Source organism: Arvicanthis niloticus, chromosome 4 (genome assembly GCF_011762505.2).
Source record: "Arvicanthis niloticus isolate mArvNil1 chromosome 4, mArvNil1.pat.X, whole genome shotgun sequence".
Lineage (NCBI taxonomy): Eukaryota > Metazoa > Chordata > Mammalia > Rodentia > Muridae > Arvicanthis > Arvicanthis niloticus.
Window position 1 is genome coordinate 82353363 of NC_047661.1, and position 19733 is coordinate 82373095.

The window sequence follows — 19733 nt, forward strand, 5'->3', positions numbered from 1 at the left end:
GGAATAATCTTTTATTGGTTCTACTTTACTTTTAAAACTTGCATATAGCTAACAGGCTATAATTATCTATTTGAAAAGTATGTTACTTTTTTATACAGTTTTCTGCCATGCTGAAAAACTTTTGAGTACCTTATATATTGCTATATTTGATGGCAGATTGACTCATTGGTTTCTGATTACATAAGATTTAAAAATTTTAATGTGAAGACATAGATCTTTAGGAATATATGAAAATAAGATATTAATAATTATTGACTATAGTATCTATATCTCTAGATATATTTCATTGACTGATACCAGAATTGGGTTTAATATGATTGTGTTTGCACATATGACCACATAAATACAATTCAATATTTTTATGCATAGTGCTAAAACTGACTTGTGGAAGTTTGCTGGATATTTATGAACATAATATAAACATGCTACTATATGGTATTATTTTAGAGATTAAGCTAGTTCATAAATTATTTTCTGTATTACATACACTAATTTTTTCTTTTATTAAAATTTATCTTATATGTAAAGGTGTTTGTCTATATAAATGTCTGGGTACCATATGTATACAGTGCATTCAGAGGTCAGAGAGGGCATTAGATCTTCTGAAACTAGAATTCTGGATAGTTGTGACCTGTCATGTTGATGCTGGGAATTGAATCCAGGTCCTCTGGAAGAACAGCCAGTGCTCTTAATGACCAAGCCATCTCTCCAGCCCTATCCAATTTCATTTATATCAAGTAATATTTGTTTATTTGGCCTCTCATGGCTATTCTGTCCTTTTACTTTGTTGCCAATTATTTTGTCACAGTTTTTAACACTTCTCACCTCCAGTTTTCCATATTCTTTTTGCTCTTAACCTCTTCCTTTTGCTACTTTGTAGGGTAGGCGATTGAACAAAGGACTTAGAAGCCTAGAGGGAATGCTTTTCCCTGAGCTATATTCCAGTCCTTACCTGGATTATTTAATTCAGATTTCCTACAATTTAATGTATAAGACACTCTTATCACCTGGACTGGCCTCTCACTGAGCAATTGGGGGCCATATATGTTAATTATGGCAGTTTCTTCCTTCAACTGAAAATACATGTTTTTTTTAATCTTCACATATTTTCTGAGGGGGGAGGCTTATTTATTATTAAAAGATGTTAATTGTGGGGAGCTGACAGAAGGCTGCTATCATCCTTGTAGCCATCTTGAGCCATATACCCTGACAAGAGACTTGTTTTCAACAGCCTACAACAGCTGAGCACACTCTGATAACATCTTGTTTTATATACCCAGGATTTTCCCTTGGGTGTGTGTGACTTAAGGCGTGACTTGAGAAGTCAGACTATAAAAGGCAGACAGAAGAAGGAACTGGAAACTTGGAACTTGGAGGCACTAGGGACTAGTAACTAGGGACTAGGAACTCGAGACTTGGGACTTGGACTGGAAACAAGAAACTTGGAAAGAGAAGAAGAGAGGCTTGAGAATAAACGGGACTAAATCACACTCTTTCTGGTCTCCATTCTTCACATCTACCCTCTCTCTCTTGCTGAACCCTGACCCTCGGACTGGAGCAGCAGTACGAACCGGGACAATTTAGCCCCCAAAGCTTGGGGCAGTGTGGGCTCTAACAATTTTGGCCCCTAAGATTTTGGCAGTGTGGTTTCCAACATCTGGCAGAGCGGTCCCCAACAGTTAATGACTACTTAAAGATATCAGAAGAAAAAGCTAGTGCTGAATAGAAAGATTGTTAGGTCAGGCAAAGAACTGATATTAAATATAGTACATATTTAAAAGTAAATTACAGTGATGTGAAGTTAATTATAAATGATAAATAGAAAAGTATTTTGTTTCTGTTATATGTTTATATACTTCAGTTTGAAATATTGGAAGGTGTTTTTTGCATCTTAGAATTCTCTTAGATGTGTAAATACTGACATATTCAAGGGTTCTGTGTCTAGGCTGGGAACTTACATTAAGTCCTTATGCATGCTAAGTAAGCTTTCTACCACTTAGATACATCCTCATCCAGCTCAAGCCTTCTGTCCTTTATTTCTTAAGTGATCAAAGTTGCATTTCAGGTTTAATTTACTTAAGTCAGCTGAGAAGTAAGTTAAATAGCTAGCGTTTATTCAAAACCTACTTGTTACATTTTGACTAAAAAAAACCTTTCCTTTATTTTGAATAATTGTGTATTTCCTATGAAAATTAACCACATAGAAACCTGATAATCATCTAGAATTCTTAATTTTCTTAGCTATAAATCTTACTGCATTATCATTATGAAGTCATTTCTTTATGTTTTTGTATGTATGAATTTTGTGTGTTGTTGTGCTTCCTCAGAAACTGTATTCTTTGCCTTTTTTTTAAAAAGTGGGTCGTATGTTTGTTTGTGTTATATGCCAGTCAGGAAGAACTATGTATCTGTTCACATGGAGGAAGACAAAAAGATAAGAACTAGATCCTGAAGTAAGAGGTCACTGATCTCTTCTATAGAGATTTTATAGCAATGGAAGCAATAGCAACAAATGTTAGGAGGAGGATGATAGTTGGTTTTTTTTTTTTTTTTTTTTTTTTTGTTTTGTTTTGTTTTTCTTTTTCTTTTTCTGTCACCTGTAACTCACCAGTTAGGCCAAGCTTGCTAGCCAGCAAATCACAGGGATCATCTTCCTCTCTACTTCCAGGTCTAACTACCACCACACCTGGCTTTTTAAGTATGTTTTGGGGATGAGGTTCTCAAGCACCTTACTCACTTGAATTCTTCTTTCTCTAGCCCCTGTACATTCATTTAAATCCATTTGATTCTGCTGCATTTTTCCTTTTCTTTTTTTTTTTTTTAAAGATTATTATTTAAAGTTTATGAGTGTTTTGTCTGCATCACATTCATGATGTGCCTTCAGAGTCCAGAACTGGGAATCGGATTACCTGGAACTGAAATTACAGGTGGTTGTAAAATGTCCCAGGGGTGAGTTGAACACAGATCCTATTGGAGAACAGCCAGTGCTTTTAATTTCTAAGCCATCCAGCTTTACATAGTTCTTTTTAATTTAACCAGTTAATTTATTATATATTTATTTTACTTTTTAAAATTATGAGAATATGTGTGTGGGTCTATTTATGTGTGTGCTGGTGGTTGCCTTAGGAGGCTGAAGGCATTGGATTACCCAGAACTAGTTACAGATGGTTGCGAGCCAACTGATATATATAGGTGCGACCTATATATATATATATCAGGCGACCAAATTCAGGTCCTTTTCAAGAGCAACAAGTGCTCTTAACCATTGATCCAGCCCCTTAATTTAATTTTCAAAAACACTTATTTATATGTGTTTGTGTATATATAGGTGCCTTCCCTGCAAAAGCCAGAAATAGGGCATTAGATCTCTGGAGCTGGAATTACCGGCAGTTGTGAGCACCCAGGGAACCAAATTCTGGTCCTTTTCTTACTTTCCAAGAGAAACAAGTGCTTTAAACCTGATTAGATTAAGTTCATTCCCTCCTCCCTCCCCCCCTTTCCCTTCCACCCCCCCACCCCCACCTACCTATATCTATCTTATTTTTCTTGAACAATCTCTCTTCTATGTATCTCTGGCTATTCTAGAGCTTGTTAAGTAGACAAAGCTGACCTTGAGATCCTCTTGTCTCTGCCTCCCAACTGCAGGGATTAAAGGAGTGTCCCATCATGCCTAGCAACTTACTTTTAGATTTATTTTTTATATGTGTATTTTGCCTGCATGTGTTTATGTAAATGCATGTTTCTCTATGGCTCTCCATACATATGGTTAACCTTTTCTCATCTTCTGTCCCCCATATCTCTGCCTCCCATCCCTGCTTAAGTCTTTGCACTCCTAGTATTCTCACTTCTATTTTCATTTCATATGTGTTCTGCTATTACTGCCCAGCCCACCTTATCCGTATTCCTGTGGGCTTTTTTTAGTTACCTGACCTCTATGTACACTTCTACATAAACATACGTACACATATATTACTTAAGCCACTTTCCATTAGTTATTTATAATTAACTTCTTATCACTTCATCAATTTAATTTAAAACTTATGCACTGTGTTTGAATATGCTGTAAAATTTAGAAGCTAGGATCTGCATATGGGAGAGAACATACTATACTGTCTTTCTGAGCCTGGGCTACTTCAGTTAATATATTTAACATTTTCCTGAAGATTTAATAGTTTCCTTTTTCTTTGTAGCTTAATAGAATTCCATTGTGTGTAAACTACATTTTCATTACTCATTTATCAGTTTTTTTTTTTTTTTTGTAGTGGTTCCATTTTCTAGTTGTTATGTATAGAGCAGCAATAAATATAGCTGTATAAGCCTCTCTGTGGTAGGGTATGGAGTCCTTTGGGACATGCCCAGGAGTGATATAGCTGGATCATATGGTAGTTGTAGTTTTTCTGAGATGTTTCCACACTGATTTCTATGGTAGCCATATCTGTTGACACTCTCATCAACAGTAAATGGGAGTTTTCTTTCTTCGAACCCTTTCAGCTGTTCTGTATGATTGTCATACTTTTGACTGGGGTGAGTTGGAATCTCAAGGTAGTTTTAATTTATATTTTTCTGCCCCTGCCCCAATCTAAGGATTTAACAGTTCTCAACTATGTGCTATAGATGTCAGATTTTGATTTTAGATCTTGTGTGCCTCTGATCCATTTATATGTCCCTATGTCCTTGAACAGTTTTTCTTGTCCCTGAACCTATTTCTTCACCTTTAAAATGGGGGCAGTAATTGAAAGTACTTATGTTATATAGACAAGTGAAACTAATCAACATACATTTTACAACCTGGTATTGTTGGAGTATAGTGGTGCATTCCTTTAATCCCAGAACACAGGAGGCAGAGGCTGATGGAGTTTTGTGAGCTTACAAAATGAGTTTAAGAAAAAGGATGGAGAATGGCTGAGCAATTAAGGGCAGGGGACGTGGGTTCCTTTTCTAGCACCCCATGGCGGCTTATAACTAACTGTTTGTAACTCACAGATGCCTATGCAGGCAAAACACTAATGCATATAAAATATAAATAAATAAGTCTTTCAAAAAAAAAAACTAAAGATGACCCTTCTATTAGGAAAAATTTAAATAAAACTTGGGCATCATTGACTCCTGTCTCTATCATAGCCCCAATTTACAAAGGGGCAAGTTAGATTGTTAACTAAAGATGACCCTTCTATTAGGAAAAATTTAAATAAAACTTGGGCATCATTGACTCCTGTCTCTATCATAGCCCCAATTTACAAAGGGGCAAGTTAGATTGTTAAATAAGAGTAAAGTGTAGGGTAGAACACAGTTTAACTGGGCCCAGAGCACCAGACAGATAAGAAGTGGTAAAGAGTTGTTCTTGTGTCCTCACTGCTGTTATTGGGCATTTAGGGGAGGGGATTGTTAAATTTTGTTTTTGTGGATCAGAAAATCTTGAAATTCTCACCATACTTTAGAATGGTTATTGTCAAAGAGGTCCATGAGAGCTGTGACTTTCATGTGACATTCAACTGTTCGGTTAACCTCTGAAAGTAGTTACAGGCTGAACTGGCTTGTACAGATTGACTTTCCAGCAACTGGATTATCTTATGTCATCCAAATTCTAGGTCCTCAGCCACTGTGTTAATTTACTCTGTGTGTGTGTGTGTGTGTATGTATGTATACAATTTTCTTTCCTGTTCTGTTCTTCTTCCCCTTCCCTCTTTTCTTGATTAGCTCCTTGACTCGGAAATAGTCTTAGCTTGACACCCTTAAGACAGGGAATATCTTTTTTAAAGTTGTGATCTTACAAATGTACATTCATATAGTATGAAGTGAACATGCTTTAAGAAAAGGTTAAGCCTGGACCCCCAGACAGAGTTATTAACAGGCTGGCAATCAAAGGATGGGTAAGATTCTGCACGGAGCCTTACCAACCCAAGCAGAAGTGCATTGCTTATTATAATGCATATTCCATGACGGGTAAAGAAGGCATTCTTGTCAAAATGACCTAAGACAGACTCAGTCTTGTTAATGAAATAAAAAAGGGGGAGAGGTGGAGAGCCTTTGGGGCTGCTTGGCAAGAATCTGACATGGGCCAGTGACAAGGAAATGGGCTGCTTGGTGGGAATATGACATTGGCCAAGGACAAGCAAGTAGACTTCAGGCAGGAATCTGACATTAGGCTAGAATAAAGAAGTAATTTCAGACAGGAATCTAAATTTTAGGCTACAACAAGGAAGTAGGCTTCAGACATGAAAATGACCTTGGGCTAGAACAGGGAAGTAGGCTCAGATACTTTGGTCATCCTGATAAGCCCTTGGAAACAGGTGTCACATGAGTGTTCACATAATTGGGTTTATTGCCTTGCTTTTTCTTTGACTATTTGTGTTTATTGTCTTGCTTGTTCCTTGACTATTTGCATCTATTGTATTGCTAGACCCTCAACCTAGAACTGACCTTAATACATGCATGTAATCAAAATGGTGTGAAAGCATAAAGGAGGAGGAGAGATGGGAAAAGGGGTTCTAGGGAGGGGAAATGGGAAATACAGTACATTTACAATACATATGTATTGTAAATAAATAAAGTATCCAATAAAAAAGATTAAAAAAGTTAAGTCTATACAGTATTGTTCAGCTTTCATATGTTAAGCCTTTTAAGTCTTAAGAACTCTTAGTAAATAAAAACATAACTATATTTTACTAATTTTTTTGCTGCTAGTACTAAAAGTTATATAGCATTTCCTCCAGTTACACAAACTCCATTATTATATGAACTAAGAGAATGTAAAGAACAAGTATTTTCTGCCAGACCTATTCTATTTCCCCATTTTCTATTTTAACATCTTAAATTTTGAAATAGAATATGCCTATATCTGAAACAAATATAATGGAATTTAAGTAGGGACTAAGTTTAAAAGACAATTAGTGCTAGGTAACCATGTTTTTAAAGTATTTTTCATAATCTCTTGGCTTTTAGTTACTTTTGAAAAGGCTGACACAAGCAACTCCATCTTGTTGGTTTGTTTTCATAGTATATGTGTGTGTTTCCTGGGAAATACTTTTTTAAAACAGCAGTTCTCAGCCCCTTGGGGAATGTCAAACAGTTCTTTCACAGAGGTTGCCTAAGACCATTGGAAAACAGATATTTACATTAGGATTCACAACAACAGCAAAATGACAGTTATGAAGTAGCAATGAAATAATTTTCTGGTTGAGGGTCACCACAACATGAGGAACTGTAGAAAAGGGTTGCTGCATTAGGAAGGTTGAGAACCACTGCTTTAGAATGAGGGTGTGTGTGTGTGTGTGTGTGTGTGTGTGTGTGTGTGTGTGTACATACTCTTAAGTGTGTGAAAAATGGGGATGGGGTGAGTCAGTCTTTAGTTATATTGTCCAGGCTGGCTGTCTGCACTAAAGTGATTCTTACGCATCAACTTCCTGAGTAGCTGGGACTAATATGTGCTTTTCACCATACCTGGATAGATTGAGAAATTTTGTTTACATTTTTAATTTCTGTCAGAATGATTGTATAGATTCTGTGGTTTGTGTGCTATGTAATTCGTGGAGACTTTGTTATGCCTTGGTCTTTCCATATGGTGTTTCCTAGAGTTGTGTATTATATATACACCATAAACAACCCTAATTTTAGCCTTTGGATTATATTTGTTTTGGTTTTGCTTATTTGTTTGGGGATAGGGTCTTGGTATATAGTCCAGATTGGCCTTGAACTTAGGATCATTCTGTCTGTCTGTCTGTCTGTCTGTCTGTCTGTCTGTCAGGTTTTAGGATTAGCAACATCTGCCATCATGTCCAGTATCATGTCTTTTATTTCTAAGTTATGCGTATGTGTGTTTGTGAATGTGGATATGTGCATATGAATGCAGATGCTCTTGGAGGCCAGAGGCATTAGATCACGTTTGGAACTGGAGTTACAGGCAGTTGTGAATTACCTGACGTGGGTGCTGAAATCATACCCAGGTTCTCTGAAAGTGTGGTCTGTATTCGTAACTGCTGAGCCATCTCATCAGCATAGACTGTGTCATTTGTTTTGTATATGCACCTTATCTTCCATGGTTGACATGGTGGTGGCACACGTCTTTAATCCGAGCACTTGGGAGGCAGAGGCAGGCGGATTTCTGAGTTCGAGGCCAGCCTGGTCTACAGAGTGAGTTCCAGGACAGCCAGGGCTACACAGAGAAACCCTGTCTCAAAAAAACAAAAAAACAAAACAAAAAAAAAGTTCCATGGTTGACATTGTCAGTAGTTTGTTTTATTGACATCTGTGCTAATTTTTAGTTCCTTAAGTTCCATGTATTACCTCAGCTGTTTATTCTGTCTAATAGGTAGTAAAACATGAATAGGTAAAAGCATGGGTGCTTTTTCTCCCACAGTCATTTACGTACCAAACTAAACTTTATAGAATACTTGTTTATTTTATTCTCTTGCTACAACAAATCACCCAAGAGTTTGTTTTAGAATGCATATACCTGGTACTCTTAAAGCTGTGGAGGGAGGAAGTTTTACTGGGTTAAAGGCAACGTTGACAGGACTGATTCCACAGGCTTTGGGTGCCAGAATTCATTCATTGTCTTCTTAGCTTTTAGTGGCTATCTTTCTTGGCACGTCATTCCAGTCTTATGATTATTTTCAGCTGATGTGCTGTCTCATCAGCATCTGAGTGCTAGAATGATGGCTCAGTTAAGAATGTTTGCTCCTTTTACAGAGGACCAGAGTTCAGTTCTCAGCACTCATCCAACCAAGGCTTAATTAAAACTACCTGTAATTTCAGCTCCAAAAGGGTCTAACACCCCACCCCACCCCCTTTTTTTTTTAAATCTTCCTTGGGTACTTGTCTGTATATACACACCTGCTTCATTCTTACAGGTTCACTTTGAATAATTCAGAAATGATTCTATATTAAGTACCTTGATTGCATCTCCTTCCTCCCACCCCGCTTTTGAGACAGGGTCTTAATTATATAGCCCCAGTTGTCTTGGAACTATGCAGACCAGGCCTGCCTTGAAATCACAGAGATTTGCCTTTCTCTGCCTCCCAAGTACTAGGATTAAAGGTGTGTGTGCCCCCACTGCCCAGCTGCAGTTTCTTTTTTCCATTCATAGGTTTTGAAGATTAGCATTTCTTTTAGGGCTGTCAGCTAACCCTTTATTATTATAATAATTTTTAGGGGGAGTATTTTAATGGATGTTTTCCTCCAGGGAAATAACTTGGGCTGCTTTGCTCATGCCTTTGGTCTTTTCTGTAGTACATGAGTGGTTTCCATATGGGTTTTATAAAGACTTTCCTTCTTTTCCTTTTGAAGAACATTAATGCCTGTCTCCTTTTTATTTTTTTTTAAAGTTGGTGTAATACGGTGTCCAGTATGTCGTCAAGAATGCAGACAGATAGATCTTGTGGATAATTATTTTGTGAAAGACACATCTGAAGCTCCTAGCAGTTCTGATGAGAAGTCAGAACAGGTATGCACCTCAGTTTTTCTCTATATTTATGTATATTTTTCTTGTTAAAATGTAAATTATAAGAAAAATATTTGCTTAAGTAATTTCAGCACTTTTGCTATAACTCTATCTTTAAAATTAGAAATAAAAGGTTACTCTTCCACACATTCAGACTTGGTGGAATAAAATAGCTATTGTTTAAAAAGTTGGGTTATACATAGATTTATGTTCTGAGTATTAGATTTTTACCTATCTAAAAAATGTTTTATTCCTAAAGAAATATTTTTGAAGATACATGGATAACAGTGATTTTATGAATTGTATAATGAATTAATATTTTTAAGAGTAAGTTACTAAGTTCCACTTATTTTGTTAATCTACATTGGCAAATGTGTAAATTAGTGTTTATTTCTCTTTTAGGTATGTACTAGTTGTGAAGACAATGCAAGTGCAGTTGGTTTTTGTGTAGAATGTGGAGAGTGGCTGTGTAAGACATGCATTGAAGCACATCAAAGAGTAAAATTCACTAAAGACCATCTGATCAGGAAAAAAGAAGATGTTTCAGGTATGATACACATAGTTGCTGTTTTGCTATTTTTTTTTTAAAGTGTGCATATGAGTATGTGTGCATATACATATGTACACACTCATGCCACAGTGCTTACTTGTGGGTATCAGAGGACAACTTACAGGGATTAAATTTAGGCTATCAGGCTTGGCAGCATATGCCTTTATCACTGAGATGTCTTGCTTGTCCCTATACACATAGTTTCAATGATACATTTAACCTTTTGAGCTTAAAAATAGCATGTTCTACGTATTTATGAGCTTTGAATACTAGCACTTAAAAGATAGAGAAAATTAGTCAAAAATCTTATTGTTCAAAAATGTTTTATTTTGTTACAGAGTCTGTTGGAACATCTGGTCAGCGCCCAGTGTTTTGTCCTGTACATAAACAAGAACAGTTGAAACTATTCTGTGAAACATGTGATAGACTGACGTGTAGAGACTGTCAGCTATTGGAGCACAAAGAACATAGGTACAGAAGTCATAATTGTTTACTGAAAAAATATTAGAAATAGTATTGATAAATTTTTTCTTAAATATTGGCCTCAGATTTTGTCTTAGAATATTTAACTCAGACTTTCTTTCTTGAAGCACCATATTTGATAAGATAATATTTTTCACGTTCATATTTAATTATATTTGTCATGGCATATTACTAATGTGGGTTTGACTTTATAAGATTGTAGTTATGTTATTTTCTTGTTAACTAGTCCTATGGTTGAAATAAGGTTTTTCCAATGCGATGTGTTTAGGCTACAGGCTATGATATGAAAAGGCAGTATTTGTAGTGAAGTGACTAATAAAAATTCTCATGTATATGGCTGATACCATGTTTTAATATTGAAGCATAAATACACTGGTTTTATGCTAGGTGTATAATTGCAGGAAAACTATATAAACATGTAAACACTACTTAGATGCATCTGTGTATTACAAATAATAGGTGTAATAGTTTTATCTATAAAAACTAGAATTTTCTAGTGTTTTTTTTTTTTTTTTTATTAAAGTAGATCTTCTGAATGGATGAAAAGGTAGTAAATGAGTATCTCCTCCAAACCCCAACTAACCTATACTTTCCACCTCCTCCTTTTCTTCTTTGCTAATTTATACAAGTTGGTTTCCAGTTTATAATCTTCCTGTCTCACTCAGACTCCTAAGCAGCTGGGATTATAGGAATGTACAAGTATGCCTAGAGTGAATATTTTTCTTAACTATATATGTTTACTTGAGTGAAGTTTTTTTTAAATTAAATTAATTAATTAAGGTTTTTCGAGACAGGGTTTCTATGTGTAGTCCTGGCTATCCTGGAACTCACTCTGTAGACCAGGCTGGCCTCGAACTCAGAAATCCGCCTGCCTCTGCCTCCAAGTGCTGGGATTAAAGGCGTGCGCCACCACTGCCTGGCTTTGAGTGAAGTTATTGAGTTCACTGGATATTATCTAATTGCTAACAGTTATATTTTATGCTGGGTACTTTTCTCAGTACCAAGTTCTTATTCATCTCATAAAGTATTAAGGTGCTGGTGCTATAACTGTTTCAAAGGTGAAAGAACCTGGTCTCAGAAGGCTTAGTAGTTTGTACAAGTGGTAGAGCCATGAGTACCAGTGTTTATGCTCTAAGTCTCTTTATGTTAATTTCTCCACATATTATATAAGAGACTGTAATACTACAATATATAAAACAGCTCACATTTGATTATATAAAAGTAATGCCCCTTTCCCCAAAAGAACTTTCACTGTTAAAAGGCATTTTCTAAGTCTTTATAGCTTTAATTTGTTATATTCAGACACATTTCATGTCTCTCATCTGCAACTAGACCAGTATTGTACCTGAAGTGACTAACTTTTGGAGGACTTTACCTTTAAGGTGCAAGTCCTCTAGTTATCTTAGTAAGATTTTTCTTTATCTTTGTTGAAGCTTCAGCCAGATTTTTGGTCCTTCAAATTTCTTATACAGCATTTGCTTGCTTGTATTTATATATTTATTTGCTTGTTTGCTTATTTGCTTACTTATTTACATGTTGATTGATTGATTGGTCGATTTTTCAAGACAGGATTTCTCTGTGTAGCCCTGGTTGTCCTGGAACTCATTCTTTAGATCAGGCTGGCCTTGAACTCAGAAATCTGTTTTCCTCTGCATCCTGAGTGCTTGAATTAAAGGTATATGCCACCACCACCCCAAATTTTTTTTTATTAGTTAATTATTTGCAGAGGGGGTGTAAAGCTCAATGTGGAGGCGAGAGTATAGCTTTAAGAATTTGTTCTCTCCGTCTGTCATGAATCACAGAAATTGACTTAGGTTGTTAGGCTTGGCAGTAAGTGTCTTTATGCTGCTGAGCCATCTCTTAGGCTATCTCATATTATAAAATTGTTGGCGAAAGGCATAAGAAAAGGGAGATGGTATATACTCTCTCTGTGACAGATTAGCTTCATTGGTCACTGCTTAAAGGAGTAGAGGGTTCATGGGTAGGGAGTGGTCGAAGAGTAGCTTCAACTTCCTTTCCACCTTGAAGAGTAACTTGTTTATTTACTTTACTAATTATATCTTAGTCCTAATTTTATTCATGTATTTCTGTCTTTTGTGACTCCCTGCTTCTCTTTTTGAGGTGGCTTAGAACTTGCTATGTAGACCGTGCTTGCCTCAAACTTTGAAGAATTCTTCTGCTTCTATTTCCTAAATGCTGGGATTACTAAGTAGTCTTCTATCCTACCCAGCCCTAATGTATGGTCTTGAATATGAAGGTGGGGGACTCGGATAAACCTTTTCCTTCTCTTACATTCAGGCTTTGGAAGTTTCTATGTTTTTATATGTTTGTTTGTTTTATTCTCAGTGTGCATAGTTCTCTGACACCAAGTAGATGTTCTTTAATTCACTTAGAACACCTGTGTACCTGGAATTTGTTTGGTTCATTGGTTAAAGGTTCTTTCTTTGGGTGCTTCTACTTCAGATACTATTTGTAAATTGGGTTATGATTCACAGAACCCTAGGATTTCCTTAATTTACAATTGAGAATTATGACGATACTTCAAATACAAATGAATAGCCATATCATGAGAGATACAGGGCAACTCTAGGAGAAAGGATGTATCAGTAAGTGTTATTATACATATGTTCATTGACCTACAAGTTCTCCATATTTTGCCTTTTTAAAAAAAATACAGATTCATTATATAGGCATGATTGTAAAATCATTGGTCATTTGTGACCAACTCAATCTTCAAGCCATTTCTTTTAAGTTTAGAGAGCCAGTGAAGTTCTCTAATGAAATAGCACTTACAGTGTCCCCATTGTTAAGAGAAATAACACAGTACCATATCTTTGTCTTGTGTTTGCACTTCTGTTTTGTTTCAGTAACTTTTTGAGACTGTGTCATCTAGGCTGTCCCCAGAATCGCTTGGGTAGGTTATGCTGAACTCACATTTGCTGTCCTGCTATAGCCTCTCAGATTCCAAATGTGCCATCTGCCCAGGCCTACACGTCCATTGTACTTTGCCTGGATGTGTGATTGCGGAATGTATTTTAAAAAGCTCTGTCTTGCCAGGTGGTGGTGGCACATGCCTTTAATCCCAGCATTCTAGGGCAGAGGCAGGTAGGTCACTGAGTTTGATGCTAGCCTGGTCTATAGAGTAAGTAAGGGCTACACAAAGAAACTGTCTTGAAAAAAAAAAAAAAGCAAAAACAAAACAACAACTACAAAAGCTCTGTTTCCCATTAATACAAAGAAATTATAACTGGCCTGTCTGCTTTGAGGCCTGTTATGTTAAAAATTTTTTTCTGCATTTAGTTAAAGTATGTTGTTCATAAAATTTCAGAAGTAACAACAAAATACTTTAAGCGGGTCATCTGTAATAGGAAAGGTATAAGTTTCCGTGTACCATACATTATGTAATTTTATTTCTATGTTTTTCTTCACCATCTGTTCACAAGACCACTTTTGCTTCTGATACCATTTTCAATGTACTGTAAAATTTTCCATTTTCTGAGGTAGGATCTCTATAACTCAGGCTAGCCTGGAAGTCACTGTATAGCCCCTGCAAATACAGCAAATATATGATATAAGAGATTAAAATCTTACATCTGTAAGACACCACAAATAGAAGTTGCAGGCCTGAAAATTGCTCTAGATGAGTTAATAAGAGGTAAGTGAATATGAAGGCCCAGGACCTCAAAATATTACAATGTTTATAAGCCCTGTCTTGTATATTTAGGCTACACTAAATTTTAAAACATGATCAATATTTTTTAAAAAAACTTTAAAACTTATCTTTATAATAAAACTTGAGCTTTAAACAGATATATAATAAAGAAATTTTACTCCGTTATAGTCTGAAAATACTGTCTGTTCTTGACTAAAACAGCATTATGTAGAATATGACTATTTTATAGAAAGTTTTGAAGTTGCATAAATGATTGAGGGACCCTTGCTTTATCTTGCAGCACCCCCCCCCCCCATCTTGTGTGTGGTGTGTACATGTGCGTGCATGTGGCTGAGTGTATGCATGTGTCTGTGTAGGCCAAAGATCAGGGCCTGCTATTGTTCTTGATCACTCGCAGCCTTACTTTTTGAGACAAGTCCTTTACTGAACTTGAAGCTTACAGAAAAGCTAGACTAACTGGCCACCACGCCTTGGGGATTTTCCTGTCTTTCCACCACCCCTGCCCTGGGATCATGTGCATGTACTACACACCTGGCTTTGTATGTCAGGGCTGCGCATCTGAACTCAGGTTCTCAGGATTGCACAGCACCTTCTTTACCAGTGGAGCCACCTCTCTGCTCCCCTCTCTTTAATTGGAATATTTCCTTCTGTTACATGTCTGAGCCTACTGTTTTGTCTTTTCTGGTACTGCTTATTGAACCCAGGATCTCATACCTGCTAAATGTGTATTCTACCATGGAAACGCATCTCTAGCCTTGCTGTTCATTTTTATTTCACTCAACATCTCCAATATGTCCTGAAGACTACTACTTTATTATTATTATTATCATCATCATCTTATTATTCACTCAGTCAAGTTAGTTGTGGAATATTGAATGATCTTGTGTAGGATATTGTAGCTATAATGAGTTCATGACTGCAGTGGCCATGCCACACCCCCAAGACAACATTTCACAGTTCTCCTTTCTAGTTCTTATATTCTTAAGTCTGTGATAGTCTCTCAGCTGGGGTAGGAGTTGTGTGATATTGTGGCATTGATATAGGTGTCCCATTTAGGGCTCACCACTCAGTACAGACTTACTCCTGTCACTTTCACCAGTTACAAGTCTGCATTAACTGCTGAGTATTGCAGGGTGAAGCTTTTCTGGTCAAGGTGGAGGGAAGGCCTAATTTATTGAACCGAGCATAAATATTTAGAGAAGGAACAACTTGTTTAGCAAAAGAACAGTAGTAGGGTTCTTAACTAGTACCTATGATGCAACCCTCCTCCCCCAACAAGCCATGGGCCAGATATACAGTATGGGGCTCAAGTTCCAGCTGTGTAATTGTAATAGACTTTAAAATCCGCCTCCAATGTAATTGGTTACCTCAATAACTTTTAGGCCACCATTGTATGTACCAGTGGGCTCATCTAATTTTGTTGTTGTACTATTAATGTTGCCTTAATTGACCTCACATCACTAAAACATCTGATCTCTCACAGATGTCAGTTATTTCAGCATCTTTGGCTATACCAACTAGTAGAAGTACTGTCTCCTGCCTGTGCTTCTGTCTTAAGAGTTTTAACTCTTCTTATTATACTGTCTCATTTAGGTTTGATATTTTTAGTCTTCTATTTCTGTTGTGTGGTCTTCCTAGAGTTCTGAATTTTCACATTCTGCTTAGAATTATTCAAAGGCTTCTTGTTACTTAGAGAACAAAACAAAGAAATGGCATATCATACCTGGCCCTTGATACTTAGTTTATTTTAACTTAGATTTTGTCTCATATTTTGATATTTATTCTTTGACCTTGTTGAAATTTCAGTAAGTAATGTGCTAAACATTATGAAGCTTTCCACTGTGAAAGCCATTTTTTAGACACTGCATTTTTGGTACAGATTATATCTCATCACAGTGTTGTATCAATACATATTTGTGTCTAAGTATTACTATAATTTGAGCCATAGGGATCTTTTTACTTACCTAGAAAGTACACTGAACAACAACAAAGAGACAGACATGCTGAAGAAACTTGAAATTAATTTGCTGATTTAATGAATAATTTATAAAAATGAAGTCTATTATTCTAGTATCCTAGTAGCCAGGGGCTCTGGACTTTAATATTCAATCTAAATTTCTAGTGTTATAATTAGAAAGTTTGAGCACATATCAATCATTGACATTGAGTAAAACTACGTTGATACCTTTATTTGATAGAATTCCTTTGGAAAGCCTCATGAAACATAGCAGGTAATAAAACCAGATGCAACATGCATGTGTATTATGACTATGGATGTAGAAATGTTTTAGAGTATTTGCTTAATACATGAGTTTGATTTACAGAACACAGTCACTGAGTTTATATACAAAATCACTGGTAGCAGTGATTTTGGAACTTTAGTAACTTTGATTATATTTTTTATAGTATGTTATTGTATTTTATGATTTAAATTGTATGCACTTTATTCAGGATTAAAAAAATAGAAGACCCATCAGATAAAACTTCTCATGTAAGTCAGAGCACTTATAGTTTTCTGAGAAAATTTTTCTTTCATAAAGGCTGTTCTAGGTAGATGGCATTAAATGGCTGTTGTAATATTATCCGAGTGACCAGCAGTAGAGTTATTTCAAGATTGTCTCATGTAACTCACTTCCTAAGTCTTAATTATAACGTTTCTGTTTTGTTTATAGTTTTTGTTTGTTTGTTTTAAGGTATCAATTTTTAGAAGAAGCTTTTCAAAATCAGAAAGGTGCAATTGAAAATCTGTTGGCTAAGCTTCTTGAAAAGAAGAATTACGTTCATTTTGCAGCTACACAAGTGCAGAATAGGTAAGCCTGTTGCATAAAAATATGATTTTGTTTTAAAGTTTAAGAAAGAATGCATCCAAATTTAATTTGTTTTCCTACTACATTGAACTTTTATAGAAGACACAATTTTTAATAGATGAAATGATAAAATTTGAAGTTGGTATATGTATTAACTAAACAAATTTACAAAAAACATTTACAAATTTTAGGATGTATCTTTGATATTTTGTTTCATTTTTTTGTTTTTTGAGACAGGATTCTTCTTTGTAGCCTTGGCTGTCTTAGAACTCACTTTGTAGACTAAGCTGGCTTCAAACTCAGAGATCTACCTGCCTCTGCCTCCAGAGTGCTGGTACTAAAGTCGTTCACCACCATGGCTGGACATCTTTGACTTTTTATAATTAATAAGACTTCAATGTATATATTCTTTGAACTTGGAAAATGAGTTGATATGGAAGAAACTGAATTATAAGATTAAAAGCAAAGATTGTGTAGAAGATACAGTATAAAGACAGAAGGATGAGTGGGGTTTGCTGCTCACCAGCCTAGCTTTAGGCTCAGTTAGAGACCATTTCAAGGAAAAAAGAGGAAAGTGATAGAGCAGGACATCCAACATCTTCATCTGGCCCCTCCTCTGTGCTTATGCGCACACGCGTGTGTACACACACACACACACACACGTGCACGACAATAGAAAACCTAGTAGTGAACAAATATATTATCAAACAAGTATTCAGAACCACTTATTTTATTTGCAACATTATAAGATGACTATATAGTACTGACCTCCTAAGTACTTAGCTACTGTTATTTTTATCATTGTTATGACCATCATCCTCATTATTATTTTTAAAGATGTTTTATTGTTTTTGGTTTTTTTAAAAGATTTATTTATTTTGTGTATGTGAGTACACTGTCATTGTCTTCAGACATACCAGAAGAGGGTATCAGATCTCATTACAGATGGTTGTGAGCCACCATGTGGTTGCTGGGAATTGAACTCAGGACCTCTGGAAGAGCAGACGGTGCTTTTAACCACTGAGCCACCTCTACAGCCCTTTTTTAAAGATTCATTTTGTGTGTATATGTGCTTTGCCTGCATGTATATCTGTACACCACACACATTTCTGCTGCCTAAGGAAGTGGTGCACTTCCATGTAGGTGCTGGGAATCAAACCTGGGTCCTTTGCAAGAACATGAGCTCTTAACCACTGAGCCAACTCTCTAACCCGTCTCATTATTTTATCACTATTCTTTTTAGGTACACAAGATTATTTAGGCAAACAAGATTATTTAAAGGATGAGTGGTAAGAACTTCTAAAGAGGTCCTGTTTACTAGGTTACAACTTTTCACTCTGAAACAACATACATACTACACGTTTAACTGGCACACTTTAAACCTGGAAATACCTGAGAGTATGAATAGGTTTAGATTGTGTTTATTGTGTAGACTCATTGACATTGAAGTTTTATCTTGAATAGTAAAATCTTACTAGTTTGTGATGGTTAAAATGACATATAATAAGATGTACAAAAGATGTACAAAAGTATTAAGTATTTGAATGAAGGAAAATAGTTTATGTATGATAGAAATTTTTATCTTTAGTGAGACCAAAAGAAAATAAAAGGCAAGATGGGAGAGTTGATTCAGCAGTTGAATATTTACTTACTGCAGGATCCAGAGTTGTTAATCAGAATCCACAACCAGTCTGGCTTGTTGTGTGGGTGCTAGCATTCAGTTGTCTTAAGTCTGCAGCAAGTTCCATTAATAATGCATCTCTCCATAACTTCCCCTCCTCATTATTTAAAGCTTTTATTAATATTTTTCAATTTAAAATTATTGTTGTTATTTATCTTTGTGTTTGTTTGCTTGCTGCTTTGTACATGCACCAATGTATGTATGCCCATAGAGGCCAGAAGAAGAACTTGGGATCTCTGGAACTAGTTAGAGATGGTTGTGATCCTCCTGGTGGGTGCTAGCAATGAATCCAGGTCCTCTGCAAGAGTGTTAAGTACTCTTAACTACAGAACAGTCTTTCCAGCCCACATTATTTTTTTTACTTTAGAAATTTATTTTATATGTGTGGGTGTTTTGCCTGTGTGTGTATGTGTGCGCACTGCATGCCTGGTGATCTCCTCAAACTCACAGATGGTTGTGAGTTGCCATGCGGTGCGGGTTCTAGAAATTAAATCTGGGTCCTCTGCAAAAGCTCCTAACCTCTGAGCCACCTCTCCTTTTGCCCATTTTATATGTATGTGTATATGTTTTTAAGTATAGTAAATTTGTCTGAGACTTGTCTCTTTCCAGTGTGCTTTATGATTTCTGATTTTTGGTTCAGTTGTTTTGATGTTGGATATCTGTGTATCTTTTATGTTGGAAATCTGTATATTACTAGTGACTATAGTAGCATTATTTTTTTTATTTTCTGTTTTCTGTGTGCTTAGATAAGGACAGAATTCAATAAAATTTTCAAGTAAGTCTAAACAAGCAGTGATATACAGGCAAAGGAGGAAAAACTATTATATTGCTGAGTGTGTTAAAATTGCTTATGTATTTGGCTAATGAAAGGGAGTTTATACAAAATTAGAAAAGATGAAGACTACATTGTGGTTAGTTTTGACATTTTACTTAAATTAATGAGATTGCCTGCTTCTCATTTTATAAATATTATATCAATCCGGCACTTTATAGTTGTAACCAACATATAATTATAATAGGTGGAGATACTTATTTCTGAAACATTTAGCGACTGTTAAAAATGGATCAAGTGTTTCAGAATCTTTGGGGGATAGAACACA

At 35.9% G+C, this 19733-nt stretch overlaps 1 protein-coding gene across 1 annotated transcript in view; it reads left to right on the plus strand.

The window, feature by feature from the left end:
- Positions 1-19733, plus strand: part of Trim33 (tripartite motif containing 33) — a 71783-nt gene that overhangs the window by 19229 nt on the left and 32821 nt on the right. Inside the window, 4 exon segments of the mRNA XM_034500397.2 lie at positions 9324-9442; positions 9842-9986; positions 10328-10460; positions 16839-16955. Of these exon segments, the coding sequence (XP_034356288.1) occupies positions 9324-9442; positions 9842-9986; positions 10328-10460; positions 16839-16955 (514 nt within the window).